The 19,851-nt window shown below is 39.3% G+C and overlaps 1 protein-coding gene across 2 annotated transcripts in view; it reads right to left on the minus strand.

Moving 5' to 3' along the window:
* Positions 1-19,518, minus strand: part of dnmt3ba (DNA (cytosine-5-)-methyltransferase 3 beta, duplicate a) — a 24,641-nt gene extending 5,123 nt beyond the window's left edge. The window contains exons 1-17 of one of the 2 annotated variants that reach the window (XM_005731598.1): positions 18,848-19,518; positions 14,622-14,747; positions 13,811-13,956; positions 13,151-13,316; positions 11,326-13,031; positions 9,131-9,251; positions 8,496-8,552; positions 8,308-8,363; positions 7,827-7,976; positions 5,633-5,698; positions 5,337-5,486; positions 5,127-5,234; positions 3,233-3,362; positions 2,973-3,089; positions 2,808-2,852; positions 2,636-2,715; positions 2,411-2,523 (exon numbers count right to left, since the gene is read on the minus strand). In XM_005731598.1, the coding sequence (XP_005731655.1) occupies positions 2,411-2,523; positions 2,636-2,715; positions 2,808-2,852; positions 2,973-3,089; positions 3,233-3,362; positions 5,127-5,234; positions 5,337-5,486; positions 5,633-5,698; positions 7,827-7,976; positions 8,308-8,363; positions 8,496-8,552; positions 9,131-9,251; positions 11,326-13,031; positions 13,151-13,316; positions 13,811-13,956; positions 14,622-14,736 (3,326 nt within the window). In that variant the 5' untranslated portion in view covers positions 14,737-14,747; positions 18,848-19,518. The remainder of the gene's footprint in view (positions 1-2,410; positions 2,524-2,635; positions 2,716-2,807; positions 2,853-2,972; positions 3,090-3,232; positions 3,363-5,126; positions 5,235-5,336; positions 5,487-5,632; positions 5,699-7,826; positions 7,977-8,307; positions 8,364-8,495; positions 8,553-9,130; positions 9,252-11,325; positions 13,032-13,150; positions 13,317-13,810; positions 13,957-14,621; positions 14,748-18,847) is intronic. The other variant, XM_005731599.1, reaches the window with a different exon arrangement.
* Between the last annotated feature and the right edge of the window lie 333 nt (positions 19,519-19,851).

Raw genomic sequence — 19,851 nt, forward strand, 5'->3', positions numbered from 1 at the left:
TATGAATAGACATCTGACTATTTTACAGGATAGACAATATAAACATATTTAAAATTAAAGGAATTGAAATGTACATTGTGCCTTGGTTTAGTGTCTGGAAGAGTCCTGTCTCAGTCAATTATAGATGATGTGAGATGATGTGAGAGGGCGGGTGTGTGTGTTTAGGGCCCGGATGGCTTGGGGATAGAAGCTCCACCAAAGACATGTCCAATATCCTCAGTTTCCATGAAAACTAGTTTGTCATACAAAAACATTACTTTTGTAATCCATCCTGATGTCATCGTGCATCACAAAAGAAAAATAAAACAACCTGACATGATGATACTCCTGGATATAGTGACTTGGCATAAAATGAATGACATCAAACTTCTTATGACCACAGAAGTTAAACTTTAAAATTGATACTTTTATTTCTTTCCCACTATTAAATAATCTAGTGATATCTGTCTCTCATAAATGGATATAATAAACAGAAACTGAAAGCAGGACCTAAAGTGAACTATTCATGATGGCGTTTTAGCTGAATAACTGGGTAAAGTATCATGTGGTCAATTAAAATATATATGACTGAAATAAGCAGTCAACACCGTAGTTGATCACTTCAGCCCTGGAAGTATAGTGCACCAATGACAGACTCAAAAATCTGGATTCGCCCAGTTTCAAGTGTAAATAACCTGAAGAAGCAACCACATCAACTTAGGTGTGGATAACAGAGCCATCATTCAGGAGAAATAAAAGTGTTTATAACAATATCCATCCATCAAGCCTCCAATGAAGCTAGACTGAAGTAGCAGCAGACTAAGCAGGATATGCTATATGTCCTTCAGTCCAGCAACACTCCTAGGAGATCCTGGAGGATTCTCAGGCCAAATGTCCAATTATGGAGATACATTACCTCTCCAGTAGGGGTGGGCGGTATAAACGGTATACGGTAGAAACGATATGGATTTGGCCAATGGTAGAGATTTTGACTATACCATCTTACTGCGATAGCGCGTGTTGATGATGTCATCAAGCTGCGCCTATTTTGGTCAAAAGCATGGCAGCGGCTGCAAGCATGGAGCTTACAGGTCTGTCGACGTCGGTCATAAGCAGCCGGATGTTGAGCAGAAAAATATCATCTGCAAATTATGCCGTGTGACAGTAATAGCAAAGAGAGGATATACAAGTAATTTGTTTTATCACCTTAAAACGAAGCACGCTTTGGAATATGAGGAAAGCAAAAAACTGTGCCTTCCACAAACGCCCAGTCAGTCAAGTGGAAAGAAAAAAAAGTGGCCCTACACCTAGACCTACACACCAGCAGACATTGATATTTTCCAAGCCTTTACCAAATGCACTCCATATGAGAAAACAAATCAGTGGTGGATATCACACATGCCATTACCGTGTACTTGTGGTGCCTTTTCTTACAGTGGAGAAAAGCGGCTTTATGATTAAGACACTTGATCCATGTTATGAGGTACCTGGTAAAAAACATTTATATATATCTATATCTATATACCCACCCAGTCTAACCAGATGCCCAAATCACCTCAGCTGGATCCATTTGACCAGCAAGAGGAGCAGTTCTGCTCAAAGCTCCCATCAAATAGCTGAGCTGCTCACCCTGATGCTGACCATTGCCACCATATACTCTTTCAGTCATTTGGATCTTGTGACCATAGATGAAGGTTTTAATAGACATGAATTCACATCAAAAGCTTTGCCTTTTGGCTCAGCTCTCTTTTTTACGATGACAGCACAATACAATGTGTGCAATGTTTGTAGTAGGTAAACAGATGTACACAGAGTGGACCACAGGAAACATTAGTGAAGCCAATGTTACAGGTGAGCTGAACTTAGTGACTTTACTGCAAATATTATAAAAGCTTCCCAATGTCTAAATACCTCTCTTCTGATTATAGTTTTCTGATTAAGAAGAAGCAACAAGGGGTTATCCAGTGTGCTTCGGCCTCTGTGAAATTCTTTTTCGTCTCCCCTGCCCTGCAGGAACAATGCCTTTTGTGTATTCTGAGACCACAAAACACATCGGCAGTGTCTCTGTAGCAGGATCAAACAACAAGAACAACATAATTTTGATGAGCAAATGTGAAGTTTTAGTGGTTTAATGATGCCAGGAGGAAGACTTTAAACTACTTGCATGTTTCAAAAGATTATGGAAACTGTAGCCTGATCCAGTCATCTCAAAGTTGTCTCATGGAACAGGCCAATAAAAGTCAGTTTGTCATGAGCAAGTTCATGAATCCATCATCAAGAGGTTCTCTCAGATATTTCTGTAACAGTCTGATATTAACAGCTGAACTTTGTTTTGCTTATTGAAATGTTTTTACCTAAGCGAAAGTCACATCGAGAAACCATAAATATCAATATGTTTGCATGTGAAAAAGAAAACCTGTGGAATTTTTACCTGCAGCAGCTGGGATTGCCACACAGAATGACCTCTAAGCCTGCACAGCATATAGTGCAGTACGACTGGTAGCCGTCGTCATCGTAGCGATACAACGTTTCTGTGAAGTTTGCCTGTAAAAATAAGGTTGTTTTCAGATTTTAATAGAGGACATCCTTCAGATAATGGCTAAATTTAGACACAGCAGGCTGTGGGAGAAACAGAATCTTTGTGTTATTACATTACCTTGCATCTTAGACAAAGACCACCTTTAAATAATGGGTGCTGGACGTCAATATCAGTTGATCCACAAGACAAACAAAAATCTTAAAAAATAAAAAAAAAAAAAACAGAAGAAAGTTATGTTTATATCAGTGGTTTGAAATCAAGTGTCTTCCATATTAGCTAAAGAACTTACCTTCAATTGTTTTTCCCTTTTCTTTGACGCCTTCTATTATTGATTCTGTGATGAAATATTCACATGAAATAAAAATAATGATGGCAACAAAATCAGTTGCTTCATTTAGTAGTTTCCTCACAAATATCTCTTTACAAGTACAAAATAAAAAAAAATAACATTCACCTTTGTTATAGATGATGGCGGGGACATTTCCCTTATTTTTTAAAACATATTTTCTTTTCGCCGGAGGCGGGACGTCAGACAGAGTCGAGTCAGAGGATTGACCGTGTGGAGAAGAGTCTTTAAGAGGCAGAAAACAAAGAACATTAAATAACTTGGATGTTTTTAAGAAACATATTTGGCACCAAGAAGAGGGAAGAAGGAAAATAAAATATGGTACTTTATAAAGAAAGTAAGAAAGAATTAAAAATAAACAGACATACCAACAGGTATAAATCCATCAGGTCCTGTTGGCAGAAATCCTTCAAAAGCCCAGTCCAACATCCGTTTCAGCTCTTTTTCTTCATTGCCTTGAGCCTCAGGAAAAGACTTTCCACACCTCTCACCTGCCAACTGCAGATTATACATGTCATCAAAATCTGGAGTATGGTACAAGTACATTAAACAAGGTTCAGCAGCTTGATGCTACGATACATGAAACGGTCACTCTGTTATTTAATTTCCATTGTAATATGCCCTCCTGCTTTTAACCTCATAACATTCACTGACCTGAATATACAGTAAGTAGAGTGAAAACAGACATCATCTGAAAGTGCATCATCGAATGATTCAAACACTTAACATGAGCTCACAGCAGCGATAATTCCCCACTTTGTACCAAGATTGATTACACAGCACAACTGTTTTTAGCGACATCTACAAGGACACATATCTGAGTCCAACAAACACAAGCCTTTAGTGTTTTTGTAATAAAAGGTTGCTCAGTCAGTTTGTTCCTTTTAGCAAATGTTTTGAAATCAAGCCACGGTTTTAACAGACCTACTGAACGAGTAACTTCAATAGATAACCATTTATACCTATACTTGACTTGATGTAGTCTTTTCCTAAGAGTCCAGTCACACCAGTTTGGCGACACAGTGGTCACTTCGTAAAAATCTGCACTCCATGAGCTGTTGGCAAGCGGCTTCAAAGGGGTGCATGCTGTTGTCAGTACAAAGTGCTGCACCAAACACCAACTTTGATTGTTTTGGTCATTAGCAGGTTGATGCAGTGATTCATAATTATGTGTGGAAGATTTCGACTTGTCTGCAAACACACTCTAACTACTCCCTAAGTGGAAGCAGAACTGTGACGAGTACAAGACAAGCCACAAATAGTGACATTTCGCTTTCAAAGTAAAAGCTGCGTCTTTTGAAACGTGTTGGTTTCAGGAGGCACAACTTTCACCTTTCCAAGCTTAGTGGTTAATTAACGAGTGCTTAAAGAGAAGTTGGCGTCTTCCATGCAACTACAGGTGACTGGTGACTATGGCCATCTTCTAGTGACCAAAGCAAACACAGTTGTTTTTGGTGCAGCACCCTCTTCCACTTTCAAAAGGTGACAACCGGCAATCACTCACCAAATGGTTAGGGAATAAATAATGTTGAACCCATGGCAACAGGAGGTTGCCAGGTTGCTCTTTCATGGAGCTCATGAGCATCTGATGAACTAAACCTGAAATGTTATATCAGCCTGAGATGGATAATGAAATTAAGATTTGTGAACTATTTCTTGAGGTTTTAAACTTTTTACCATAAGTTATTCCCCATTAGAACTACATTAGTTTGGTTTAGCAACACAAACTAATATGTCTGAAGGTTCTCAGTCATCCGGGTCATCGTAGTCTAAGGAGCTTGGAAAGAAAAGGGTCTTTGAACAGAGGCGTTGGCTTGTGACACCAAGTCTCTGCCATCTATAATCCAGTTTTGAGATCCCTTCCTAGACGCCTTAATGCCCACTCACATCCTGGGCCAGTTGACCTCAGGAAATCACATCATAGGGTGGGGCAAGGTTTCACAATGAGCTCACCCGATAGCGACCTACACCCGTCTTCACACCTTGGCTCGTGTGATAAGGTAGAGGATCATTAGGGGGTCCATTGTCCCTCTTGGGTGGACACTCCCACAGGGCGTAAATCTGGGACTCTCCACCATTTGACCCTAGAACTGAAGAAGCTTCTCAGATGAGAGGTGAAACATCTTCAAGCAACTTAAAGAAGAAGTCCAGATGCTTTTCTTTCCAAGCTCCTTAGACAAACTAATATGAATATAATATGAAGATAAATGGAAAATGAAAGACAACACAAAACATAAAGTAGTATAAAACATTTAAGACTACCTCAAGGATTTGGTAGATTGCTTTCTTGTATATGGGCAAGCTGGCAAAGGAGTTTTTGCAGAAGCACCTAGTGAAGGCAGCAAATGGCGTAAGACCCTCAGTGTATACCTGCAACAGAAAGAAAAAATCAGATGTAAACAAAATCTGAGAATTGTTTCTGCATCATGAGCAAATAATGCTCAGCTTACAGTTGTGCATTGTAATTCTAACCTCTGAGAACATCCCGTCTCCAAACCACTCCACCCTCCGCATACCCACAGGAGCACACTTGGTTTTCCATGGCACCACCATCCCAGGCCACCAGTTAAACCCCTTAACCTTACCCCACACCAGCACTCCTGTAAGAAACCCTTTACCATCCTACAGCAAAAATACAAAAACAAAAGCAGATTATTCACATTTTCTTATAAACAGACACTTTATATGATTCAACTGTCAATGCCTCTGTATGCATCTGTTGTTGGGGTTTTGTGTGTTTCTTTGAAATAAAGCAGCAGTAACATTACCTGGTAGGCCGGTTTACGTCGTGCTCTGGTTGGTGTGTGTTTATTGGGCGTTGAAGAGTCTTCCGACTGGAAATTAACCACATTTAGGTAAAAAAAGAAGTCAAAGAAGTAAAAGGTAATGTATATTTTTAGAGGATGAACAGCGTCTTTCTTTAAAAAAAAAACACAAAGGTTGTGACTGTAATCATACTAGAATTGCATTTGTGGTACAATGTGTTAAAATGAAGGTACGGAGCAAGTGTTAAGATTCATTCATTCGTTTTGTTTCATGCGTCATAATATACTCTAATATGATTAATTAAATTGTGATTGAGAGTCTTTTACTGTAATTTGAATTTCAATATTATGGAAGGTTTAATAACTGGACAACCTCATTCCCCCTTTAACCTTTTCTCTAATCTGACCTCAGGTGAACAAAGCGAATGATGAAACTGAATGAAATGAAGTTAGATGTGGGACTAGATTCTAATCAGTTTTTCCTCTCAATAATTTCTCTCCCTCAACTTTGTTAGTGCTGTGTTTCTGTTTTTAGTACTCCAAATCACAGATTTGTTTTCCTTTTTCAAATTAAGAGTCCTCTCCAAAATTAGCTGCTACTGACTGACTGACATCTAGTTTCAATGTCAGGTATCAGGAACTGCTGGTGTTCCTTTGTGCTGAAGTTAGTCCTAATTGACTTCTGTGCTTTAAAACGTTTCTTTGTCTTCCTCTTCTGCTCTGACGCTGCTAAATATCTCAGTCTATGTGAACTTTACTTTACCAAAGTAAAAGTAAGACTTTTAAAAACCTTTGTAATTTAGGATTTCAAAGAATTTCATCAAATGTATCAGATATGAGTGACAAAATGATACAGTTTTACATTTAACTGAAAATATGCAACTGTTGGGCAAAGAAAAAGAAGCAGAAGAGGCTAAAAGCATGTTTAGTGGAGAGATCATGTTAGTGAGGGCAGCTGAAATGGTTTGGACACATGCAGAGGAGGGATAGTAGATATGTTGGACAAAGGATGTTGAAGCTGGAGCTGCCAGGCAGGAGGAAAAGAGCAAGATGACAGACGAAGCTAAGGATAAAGTGAGATGGAAGCAGATGATCTGTGGTGACTCCTAAAAGGAGCAGCTGAAAAAAGAAGAAAATTATATCTTCGTGCTGAAGGTGGGAAATGAATTTCCAAGTGCCCCACCGTAATCTCACAATCAGCCGTGTCCACACAGAAGTAATAAAAGCTGCATTTACACAGCTCTACTTCTGCCCCCACTATGCACCAGAACAGTTTAAGCAGCCAGGCCTAACAACTTTTCTGGCCAAAATCCCCTAACAATAACATGCATACTGAATTCCTATCTATGTCTTTGAATTAAGCAATTTGAACAAAGTCAGGAACATGAGACCAATCATGGGTGTGTATCAGTATAAGCAAGGTAAGGAGGTCCATAACAAGACATCTAGTTAGCTGGCACTAATAAGAAAAGGGATCCATTTTCTAGAATATCGGGAGTGGTTTTCCCATAAAGGATCTCATACTCTCTGTTTACATTCATCCTGTAATTTATTGCCATCTTTTGGCTATTGTCTCTGGATGGAAGCTACCATGAATTTGTTGTTCCTGTAATTTTCGTGGTCATGTCCCGTTTCCTGTTGTCAAAGGCCCATTCTCAGAAAGCTGAAAGTGGAAAGGAGCATTTTTTGCAAGTTCTGACATGCAGAGCGTAGGTAAACTTTTACAGCGGACCAATGGGAGACAAATGTGCTAGTCATACTGCCACCGGCTTAGCTTCCCCTGCTCTGTCAATAGTAACACCGCATGTATCTAACGCACAGATCTCTGAGGTAATTAAGCATCTACAAGACACCAGCAGAAATCGAACAAGCAAAATTAACTTAAGGATGCAGTTTGAAGCAGATTTGTATCATTCCTTCAGCACATTAAAAAAGGAAGACGCTCACATTTCAGATTAGAAGACGATCAACTCCTTGTTCAAGCGGGAACATTTTTTATTCAATATTCTCAATATTCAGATAATTTCGCTCTTACTCAAGTAGATATTTTTGTCAACTAATGTCTGATGTTTTATTACTTTTGAAATTTTAAAATCAGGAAGCTCAAAGTTTGTTTGCTTTTGTTTTTTTGTTCACTTTTAAATTCTAGCATTTTATGGCCCAGTGGTATTTTGGTAGTATACTCGAGTACACCTACCACATCATCTTGGGACCCCAGTTCATTTTTGCTGTCCTTATCAAGATCTACGGGTTTGGACCAGGTGTTATCACCAGCCTGAAACACTGTACGGGTCTTTGGCTTCTGGCGCAAGCTGCTCTCCCAGCCAAAATTCCCCCTAATGGTCCCCTGAGAGACAGCATACTCATTACACACAAAAAACATGCACATGCAAATGTTAACCAAAACACACGCACATACACGCCCTCATATAGGCAAACTCCACTTCATCTTCCTCATTTTGGAAACTATGAAGGGCAACAGGGTGTTAGTACATGACAGGGACTTAAGAGAGAAATGCAAAAATAAAACGTTCAGCTATTACATCACATTTTAAACTTCACATAATTTACCATTCAAAGGCTGAATAGCCACATCATCTGCCCATAAGTCTAAAATGTTTTAGAGCAGTAGATCAGAAAGCAGAGGATTAACAGAGAGAGAAAAAAAAATCTTTTACCTCTTTCCATAAGGCACCATTCACTCCAAGTTTATTTTCATATCCATCACCTGGCTCTTTGGAAACAGTATTATATTATTGATTTTTTTAGTGCACTGCATGATCTTTCAATCTACAAAATAAACAACATGATATTTTAAAATGTTGTACATCAGGCAGCTAGAACTGTAAAGTTTTTTTCCCTTTACCTATTTTTGTAAGGCGGACTTCACATGGTTTCACTTTCAAAGGAAGGCCATTCTGACCTAGAACATGAATGCGCAGAGTTAAATATGCAATCACTCCCACTCAACTTCTTTTACATTTAAATCAGATCATCTCAAAGCTGCAGTTGGAAAAGAATTACATCAAAACTTTAGTGTTGTTGATATTGTTTGATTGTTTCAACTATTAGTGAGGCACCGTGTCTGGACACCAGCTGTATTTGTAAATGCTAGAAAGGTCCAGTCTGCTTTGATACCAGATCAGAAGAGTTCAAAATAAGGGGGAATGCTCATTTGTTTTTTCCTTGTTTTTTCCTTTCCTTTACATCTCCACCCAGCTCCCTGGAGACCATATCAGAAATATGTTGTAAAACCGGTTTGTGGGTTACTCTTGTTTGTTCTTTGTATGTCCACCAGTCTACCAGAGAGAACAGGGAAGTTAAACATACGAAGAACTGAAGTGAAACCAAATGTGGGGAAAAAGTATCCACTGCAGGCACTCTCCATACTTTCCACACTGTATGTTTTGATGTATTTTAAGGCCTCTTTCATTCCTGCTAAACTCCACAAATTAAGCAAATGATTATGATCATCTCGTGCATTTAACACGCTCCTCTTACCTCGTGTGCGAACTTGATAGTTCTTGCTGCTGTCAGAGAAAGTGTCAGACGTAACATCCAACTCACTTTCTGTTAAGGCTTCACTGTCAGAGACTCCACAAACATGATCATTCTCCAAGGCCTTAAAAACAACATAAAGACAGCACCAAGTGGAAAGAATTAAAAGGAAACGAGTAAATTTTGCACCTTTATTATTCCAGTGTGACATTGTTATGCTGGCATAATAAAGGCTTTGTTTATAGGCCCTTTTAACCCAGATATTTCCCTCCTAATTCTTAACTTTTATTTATTTTAATGCTGTCAGCGTTAATCTAGTTAAAATAATGTTATCAGCTGTCAACGCATCGCACTAACACGTTGATGCCGCCCAGCCTCACCTGCGATCCGCAGCAACTCTGTTAACGAGGCGATCCGCAGCAACTCGTTAACAGAGATTTGCTGTGTTATTGCAGTTATGGCGTTAATGTCATTTTAACAAGATTAACGCTTACAGCACTAATTTATTTCTCTTCAATTTATCTTTTCCACCGCTATGTTTTTCAGTTCCTTCTGGGCTATCCAGAAGCATTCCTGAGCCACACAAGCTATAATCTCTCCTCAGAATTCTGGCTCTACCCTGGGATCTCCTCCCAGTTTGTCTGGAAACCTCCAAATGGAGGCTTCCTCCTGATCAGATGCATGGCTGAGTCCTTTTGTTTCAAAGGAGCAGTGATTCTACTCCTCTGAATCTAGTTTGATTTGATACCGTTTTAATTCTTGGGGATTTTACCATTTCAACAGTTTTTTTTTTGTCAAAGGCCACACTCGTGAATGGGGCCACACATTGGACTGACGTTTTATCGTTTCATTTGCATCTCTGTGATATTCAAATTTGTGCTCTAAACTCTTCTCACCATATGCCTTTCAAAATTGAAACTTCTGCACCCAGAGAACCTGTCAAACCTCTTTTCCTGCATGTAGATCCCGCATGATTATTTCTGCTACGGCTGGACATTTTTATTGCGTATCAGAACACTAATCTTGCCCTGTCTTTGGACAGGTATCTCCCTCAGTTGCCTTCTGTTCATCTGTTTACTTTCCTACTCTACTTGAGTAAATATCCTGTCACTCAGGCTACTGGAAGGATCTGTAGCAGAGCTGATAGGAAATTAAGATTTCCTTTGATATGTTAAAGGAAGCTCTAACAAAAAGATCAAACTTGATTAAATATCATCTCTAACAACTGCCATACACCCCATGTTTGATTTAACACCAGTAATACCATTATCAATCCCACACCCACTAATTCCAGAGAGTCCAGCTATATGTGACATTTTTACTCTGATTTCTGGTCAGTGTTTGCTGTTTTTAAATATACCTATAAATATGTCTGAAGGTTCTCAGTCATCCAGGTCATCGTAGTCAAAGGAGCTTGCAAAGAAAAGCGTCTGGACTTCTTTAAGTTGCTTGAAGACGTTTCACCTCTCATCCGAGAAGCTTCTTCAGTTCTAAGGTCAAATGGTGGAGAGTCCCAGATATAAACCTAGTGGGAGTGTCCCCCCACAGAGGGACAAAAGGACCTCGCCTGAGCCAAGGTGTGAAACTGGGTGTGGGTCCCAAATAGCCAGAGTTTCGGGTGTGTTCATTGTGAAACCTGGCCCCACCTTATCATGCGAATTCCTGAGGTCAGATGGCCCAGGATGTGAGTGGGCGTTAAGGCGTCTGGGAAGCTGAAGAAGCTTCTCGGATGAGAGGTGAAACGTCTTCAAGCAACTTAAAGAAGTCCAGACGCTTTTCTTTGCAAGCTCCTTTGAATACCTATAAATAGTTTGAGGTGAAACTCATTTCAGCCATTTCTATTTGCTACTTTATTCTGTCACAACCCAGAGCTTATAATCACAGGCCAGCTCTACCTTCACCACAACAACAGGTACAACACCCGCATTACTGCAGTGGTGCACAGGTAAAGTGGGTGCAGCACCAGTGTGCCATTCAGTCGCTTTCACATCACTGTAAACAGGATCTTGAGATATTCAAAATCATCCCTTGAGACACCAACTCTTACCCTAAACCCACAGGAAGCAATCCACCATTTTTTCTTAATCACATATACTTTTTCAACTGATTAATGTTTACTTGTTGTGCAGAACTTAGTTAACATTTGTTGTGTGTAAATGTCTATATGAACAAACTTAACTGACTAAACATTCACATACCTGAGTAAAAACCTGCTGCGCATCCAGCGGAGGACATGGGAAAGACAAAAGGATCAAAAGAAGCTTCCTGAAGATTGAGGCTGGCTTGGTGTCATTCAGTATGTTTTCCAGTGAAACCACAGCTGCGCTGCCCTTCCCTCCATCCTCGGCCTCTCCCTCCTGAGCCTTCTGATACTCAAGGAATTCATTCGTGAGCTGTTTGACTTCCTCAGGGAAGTTGCAGATTCCCAGCTTGGTGCCCAGCTCCCCGACTGTTTCCTCTGTCACTTTCAGCCTGCTCTGTGAGTTCAGCAGCTGAGCGATGCCCTTCAGCACTGAGTAATTTAAAGGCAGCTCCTCTGCGATACAACCAGTGAGTGCAATATAAAATGATAATACATCCTCCTGTAATAGTGGCAGTGCCTCAGCAGCTTCAGACGTTTTCAGAAAGTCTTCCACAGTTTTTTTACCCAGACAGAGTTCAGAGCTTGGCAGGTGGAAATTCTTGTTCTTAAGAATTTGGACATCACGTTCAATGAGGAAACGATCAGCAGCCTGTGGACTGAGGAAGTAGGAGGTGTAAATGGAAATCAGACTATTGGCTTCTTCTAGAATAAGCTCAATATTAGTACCAGAAGCTTCCTGTGTTTTCCTTTGAAAACTGTGCAGAGGCTCTAAGGCCTGCTGCAGGAACATAAACATTGCCTTAACTTTGGGATCATTAAGCTGAGAACAGATGGACTTAGTCTTCTCATCTTCATTGCAAGAACTAAAGTACAGTGTGAGATCGGTCCACATTTCCAATATTTTTGTGACCAACAGACAAACTCTAAAGCAGCTGGTGTTGGTGTGAAGCGATGCGCTGTCATTGCTGACATCTGAGTCAAAAAGATCTTTGAGGTTTTCATTCTTTGTAGAGCAGGCAGAGTAGTGTTCATGGAGGTCTACCATCAGTTCTTGAACCTGATTGGAGAGCTCCTTGATGGCAGCACGACAAGCAGCATCAGCGATGGTGTACAGGCCTCCTAAGGTTACGATGTTTGCGTTGAGTTCCCTGAGTTTAGAACAGATTTCCTCTGTGGCTGAACCATTGCCAGTTAGATAAACGGCAGCGAGATTATCTGTGGATAGCCCAAATTTCTTCAAGCTACCCACAACTGCTGCTGCAGACTGATCTCCTGCACCGTCCCCTGCCTGAAGAGCATCCAGAAATCTGATGCAGCGACTAGAGGCTTCAACATCAAAAAACCCAACAAGCAACACAGAGACTGCTTCATCTTTTCCTACAGGTACCCCTCCATAAATGTATAAACAGTAAGGAGTGTTTTCGCAGGCAGATATGATATCTTTGGGGTACTGTGATCCCAGCTTACAACGCGCAAAATGTCTATATCCCTGCTGACCTTTAGCAGATCCAGTGTAACAGTGATTGTAAATAAACTGGACAGCTTCATCACTGCAAGGCAGTGACTCAGTGACCTGTGTTCTTGCACCACATCTTTTCTTCGCAGCCCTTTTCCTGTGTTTGGTTGTTTCCACATGGCGCTTAAGTTCAAAAAAGCCTTTGTTAATAGTGCTAAGGTCAGTACCACAGGAGGAACAGTAGGTATAGTTGTCTCCGCGAGAACTGCGCTCAGCCCAAGCAAAAACATCATTCCACTTCTCGCTGTAAGGAAACCTTTTAGTCGTTTTGCTGTTTTCCTCCGTGTCAGACTCTTTAGATCTCTCTGGTAAAACAGAGAAAACAAAAACATCACAGCAGATGTCCTATAACTGTGGTCCTAAAAACACATTACAGAGACTTATTCCTTTACCAAAGTGAAAGAAAATCTTGCATGACAATTACCTGACTTAGGAGACACCAAAATAGGGCTGATATCACAGCTGTCACGAGCTTTCACAGCGTCATAATCATTACTTTTCACATTTTCTGCGTAGAAGCCCTTGAACCACTTGAGGAACTTAATGTTGCTGTTAAAATCCCCTTTTATGAGCTTCTCAACTGGAATTTTCTGTATCAGGACAAAGAAGACAAAATAACATTTATAAACACTATATTGTAAAACTCATTACTGAATAAAGTTTTCTTCAAAAGACATATATCCACTGTTATACTTACAAGGAATTGCACATTTCTTTCATAGCTAGTAATTATTATTATTATTATTAAAACTATTGATGTTTGTGGCACAAGCATGAATAAATTAACAGTTTTAAAAAATATTTTATGTTACAGATATAATATGCTAAGAATTTAGTAAATGTGTATCTTGACATTTTTGGAAAGCTAGACCTTCAATATTTCTGCATATATAAATTTTAAATTTGTAAGCAGAGTGCAAAGAAATTTAGGTAAGAAAGTAGTGATGACTCGCTGATTTGTAGACACAGTGTAAAGACAATAATAGGTAATGACAATGAGAAATTAATACCAAAATGTATTAAAACAAATGCATGAGCTAAGACACTTTAATGCTATTCTAGTAGAGAACTAATGCATACCTACCTTTGTGATACCATTTGTGCTGAAGGCCTCATGGAGTAGTCTGAAATTGTGCTTACAGTCGTCCTCACTTTGTGCATCAAACTTCACCTTGCTCATGTCAATAGATCCAGGAAAAACACAGTCCATCATCTGACAGTGGCACGCACCTATCAGATCACACACATAGACAAGTTATGTTAACAGAGGGAGAATCGTTGTTTTTTTTTTTTAAAAACTACACGGTCCACACCAGTTATTCTAGCAGAAACAGGCTATTTTTATTTAATGAACAACACTTTATCATCAGCATCTCAGTAACCAATACATGTACACTGTGTTCTCTGGAGTTGCTTCAAAATATGACATAAGCAGTTTAACTTAAGGCCAGTAAAAGCTTGACGGGGTTACAGAGCTGTTCAGTCTCTCATTTGCACTTAGACTTAATCTAAAGTCTAAGATTAATGTTGCAACCCAGTACCGTGGCAAAATGTGTAAAAGTCATGCCAGTCCATTATTAACACACTTACACATAAATACACATAAGCTGCAGAGCTTATTTGTTTCCAGTAATTGGAATGTACTTAACACATTTTTTGCTCATTACCGACTTCGAGGCTTTTCTCTCCACCTGCTGGTAACGCAATTTCTGCATGCAGTAATGGAACTTCTGCATGCACGTCTATTTCACGTTTTTTGGAAAGGCAAAGTGTGGAATGGACACGGTGAAACGGCACATCTATTACATTTTGCTGTGATATCGTGTTGAATGTTATTAAAGTGGGCTAAGCCAGATGCATAGAAATACATTGGACTATTCATACTGATGAATCACCTGAACCCATCTCCTCCACATTTTTGAAGTTTGTCTTCAGGAGACTGTTGATCCATTTCAAATAAAAATATTTATCAGTTGAGGAGTCTGAGGTCCTGACCACTGTGCTCTCCATCTTGCAGCTCTCTAGAAAAACAAAACAAAAAACACAAAATACATTTGGATAAAGCCAGAGAGAATATTAACACACAAAGATTAGCGCGCCAAAACTAAAACTGTTATAGTATTTCATGGCTATAATCCTTATATTCTTTCTATATACACATTTACCATATACCATAAGTAAAACCAGAGACAAGAGACATGGAACTCAAAGAATCTCGAGCTTAAAGCTACAGGAGAGTTTAGCAGAAGTATTCCTTCCAGAGAATAAGATTTCTTAAAAACAACAACAACATATTAATAGGCATGTGTCCTTTTAATCTTCTGACTTTACTGTTGATTCTAAAAGTACAATATTTATTTTAAATTTCCATTGTTTTTTGAGATATTTTGCTTCATTATATCATAACTATATTACTGTATAATTATTTAAATATATTCTTTCACTTCGTGTTTACTTTACCTTCAATTTTTAAAATATATGTGTTGTCAGACTGCACTTTATCCTACTTAAGCTATTTTGTTAGAGGCTGTTTGCCTCAATTCCGGGGAGCTGTAACAGGATCTTTTGGATCTGCTCAGATACTTGTTGCCATTTCTGTTTGTTTACTTGATCTTTGGTTGTTCCAAGCAGTTTTATTACCTCTATAGACCAGTCGTTAAAAAAAGTAGAAGTTACTTTTTCCTACACCTCTTTAGGGCTACCGGATAACTTAGCCGCTAGCTAAATTAGCAAGTTAGCCGTTAGTGGGGGTAGCCGCAGCGACAGAAGGCGCACAAATGTTTCGTGAATGCTTTGCTTCTCGCCATGTTTTTGTCGGTAGGACGTCTCGATTGTAGAGACGTGTCTGTTGGAGCACACTGTTAAGTCAATTTTAAGCCTATCCGAAGATGCAGTCATTTTATTTAATCTGACTGCAGCTGAACATGTCGGCTTCGTGTTTGAATGAGCTCACTTTCCCCTCAAAGTCCGACCCTCCACTTTCAACAAGGCGAAAGTCTGAATGACCCGGTCATAACAAGAGACACGGCGCACAATATTTAATATTCATGTAAAACAGACTTTGCTTTGACAGCAGTAGGTATGCACAGTAACATGTTATACAACTGACTCGTTTTCTTACCTACAATACAATCAACACACAACACGGGGCCAGCGTGCAACAACGTCATCTACACCGTGTCACACGCGCGTGCCACGGTGGCTTTCAATTATTGCTAAAAAGTGATAACCTACTCCTACTGTGACGGACCGCTGACGCTAATGATCTTAAGACTTTTGGGAAAAACAAAAACTAGGGCCACTTAACACATCATGAGAACAGACGTGTTATGAACGAAACCTAACCTCAGCTAAAATTAACGAACAACGCATATGTATTGAGCCCAAGATAGTGGTTTTACAACTTGAGCACACAGGACGACGATCTTGTGATTATCCTTCAATCTACTACTAGAAATCGGAAATCGCAATGCATTCTGGGATGTCGCCCGCCGCCATGATGTTGTTCACGCAAAACCAAAACAAAGGTAGATGCTAACAGATTATGAAGACTTTGGTTTTTCAGTTATGTAAATCAGTTTACATTTTTATTTCATAATTTCATAACATAACACTGCATACACATTTATAAAGCGTAAAGTTGTACACAGTACTTAACATTTACTTAATATACGTGCATGCTCTACCAGGTAGTTGTACTTAATTACACAGTGAATCTTAAAAAATAAAAGCGATTCAGACATTAAGTAGTTTTAATGCCATATTGTTTTACTATGACACTTCATTGTCTGGTGCATAAGTAGTTTCTTTGTTGAATAATGGACTGCATTGGTGACATCATGAGCCCAAGATCATGCTAGGTTCTAGTTAAATTCGAAGCCTGATGTCGGAACACTGGAGCGGAAGCACTCCGCTAGATGTCAATAGACTGCAAAATGCAGTCAACATTTCTCTTTTCTTACCCTTCCATATTAAAGTGCATAATCCTAGCTACAGTGGCTGTTGTAGGACAAGAGATTTTTTAAAATGATTTTAGACTGTATCTATGCCCATCTTGTTTCTACTAAAGTATAGAAAATGTTGGGTGAAAGGTGTCCACTCTTATTTACTCAATAGGAGGCTATAAAACTTGGTGAAAGGAATCTGACACAGGTCAGTGAGTCAGAAGCTCACTAGTGACCAATGACAGTGATACTGACATGAGATGTTGAAGATTTGCTGAAATGATGGTAAACGCTGCTTTTTTGCTGTCATTAGCTGCTGTTAGTCAGTGTTAGTTAAACTATTTTTGAAGTGGATCTAACATTACGGGACTCTAACACTAATTAAAAAACAAACTTCATGCGATATGAGCATGTAATGAAACATTAACTACCATAATGTTAGCTTATAACCATCTGGGTTTTTTTAGCAGGATTTGTCAGCTATCCAAAGACTGTACGGACACATTCTGATTACCTGATAAAAAGTAGTTGTGACAATATCGATAATAAATGAGCATGTTTTTGTGTTGAGCAGTGACTTCAGTTAAGAAGGTGAGGTTTAAGGTGAGGAGGAAGACAATGAGACTTTCTAAGGATATCCCATCTCCAATGAAAAACATAGGTATGATCTTTCCATTACCTTGAGTCTGATGGTGCAACAAAAATGTTAATAACCCTCCATGACATAGGAACAGCTACGACTTCTCTTTGCCTTTGATATACTAAATATGTGGCCAGTCTCTAGCCACATATGTAAAACACCATGCCTTTTTAACAGATTAATTAAGTTTTGACTGCATGTTGGAAGATATATTTACAAACTATGTATATTTATAAGTACAGAATCCCTTTTTCAAATTAATAACCGTGAGAAATTACTGCTTGCCCCTTTAAATCCATCGCTGATGTTAACTCACAAGCCGCAGCTTAGTTTTACCTGAAACTATCTTACCATAATAAAAATTCCTGGAAAATTATACACACCCCTTGTTTAATATCTAAATTTAATATCTAAACAGGTGCAGAACCTAGTAACATCTTTGTTGTTTTAATTCACTGCTTTTTAATGCATTTATAAAAAATGCAACAAAGCACTACAGAGAGAACAACAGCCTATTTTCTTTATCATTGATTCTTTGTAGTATACTTTGTAATATATTATTTGTAACACTGTTTTTGTTTGTACATCATGTATCATTTTCAGCTAAATTATTTATATACTACTAACATATGGTCTGTGCGGTGATCTCAGGTTTGTTCTTCTTAAAAAAGAAAACTTTCATCATGTCATGTTAGTGCCATAGCTGGTGTTTAACCCTTGATGACAGACAGGGAAGGAGGGGGCAGTGAGTGAGACCAAGCTACTTGATTAGCTGACTAATCTTCCTATTGTCTGTCTGTGGAAGATAGAATCTGAGGCTTTCCTCACGATTACATTTAATTGTTTTCATCTTGTCGTGTGTACATTCAAACGGTAAACGATGTACAAGCTGAGTGCTGCTGGACATTTGAGCCATGTTGCTGCTGATGCTCCCCCCACCCCTCATTTTCTTCAATGTATAGAAGTCTCGCGTTGTTGTCCATTTTTTTTCCCGCGAACGACCCAATGCAGAAAACTTTCAGTCTGAGAAACTTGAGCTTTAACGTGCGATCCTCTTACTTTCGCTTTATGCACTCGGAAAGCAAATATAGTCGTGTTGTGACTAACAGGCTGACCGGCTTTCGGTTCAGTAGTCTGGATTTGTTTTCTAACATTTTGGCTAAGCATGCATCGTACTGCACCTAAAGCCTGGCTCATTGTTTTGTTATATTGTAGCAAATGGTTAGGAAATAAGTTACAATCACACACAGGTGTAAGGAAAATGCAATTACAACCGAGTGTGACTACATTAACCGGAATTAAGAAAATCTAATCGGAGGAAATTTGAGCTCTGATAGGAAGTCAAAAACCTCCAAGCTGGTGTTTCCTTGGGATGGTTCAAGCCGGTCTTTGTGTTATGAGGAGCCAGAGTGCTGGATTTCCAAAAACCGAGACAATAATAACACTAAGAGCCCTAACCTCTTTGTTCGGTAAGGTCCGAAAAGAACGGAAACGGCGTGTTTTTGTATAAATAAAACAAATTACGTGGGTAACTTACCTCCACCGTTCCCAGTAAGCACAGACTCACAGCGCTTTCTTCAGCATATTCTCCACATGTAGACCTGCCCTATTGGTCGTCCATTGGCCAGCCACAGGGGGGCAGTCCCGGCTAGACCCTATCAACGGGTCTGGATAGTCTTTTCCGACTTTAACGTCAACACTAGCGCCTAGCACAGGCCGAGCAAAGCGCGGAGGATTATAATTGTTCGAAATTGGAGGCCATAGCAGTACGTAGCGAACACCGCCCTGTGCGCTAAAATAACTATCCCCACCTAAAGTTAAACTTAAATAAAAATTAAACTTAGACCTAGCCTTCCCCACAGGAAAATAAAGTACGATTAAAAAAAAAACAAGAATGCTGGTCTCGGCTCTTCGATCTCCTTTGTTGCTTCGTCAAATTAAGGCTCGCTAGCTATACCCGATGGCCAGTGTAACCAAACAATTCAGGCCTACATCACTGAACCCTACTTAAAAGTAGCACAATTTTCCTACAACTCTAGGTCAATTTAGGAATAACCGTCCTCAAGGTCAAAATCCAACGAGCTGTCCGAAAAAACCGATGTGACCGACAAAATGAGTATGCTAGCAAACATCAACGATTAAGTTTTCATTATGTTTATTTATAACTGCAGTGACAGTGGAAATGTTGTGAACTGTTACACATACCTATTTGACGACGTGTTCTCTTTAAAAATAAATAACTAACAACTGTAACAGAGGTTTAAAAAATATCTGAAACGTAACACTAAATTTGGGATAAAGGTGCTTTCTTCTACATGGCCGGTAGAGCTAGCTCGACAGCGAGTTGGTTCGAATCTAATATGACTGTTAAACATAAAACAATGGCGGATGTTTAATCGCGGTTTCCCTATCCTGTCTCTTTTCACTGTGTTGAATGACGGCGTAATGGCGGCCCAGCAGGTGGAAGAGCATAAGCGCTGCGAGATGTGGTTAAGTCATTTTTTAAAATCAAGTACCAAATATATATTTTTAACCTGAACA

The sequence above is a fragment of the Pundamilia nyererei genome, unplaced genomic scaffold (genome assembly GCF_000239375.1).
Source record: "Pundamilia nyererei isolate P.nyererei 1_Seehausen unplaced genomic scaffold, PunNye1.0 scaffold00044, whole genome shotgun sequence".
Classification (NCBI taxonomy): Eukaryota; Metazoa; Chordata; class Actinopteri; order Cichliformes; family Cichlidae; genus Pundamilia; species Pundamilia nyererei.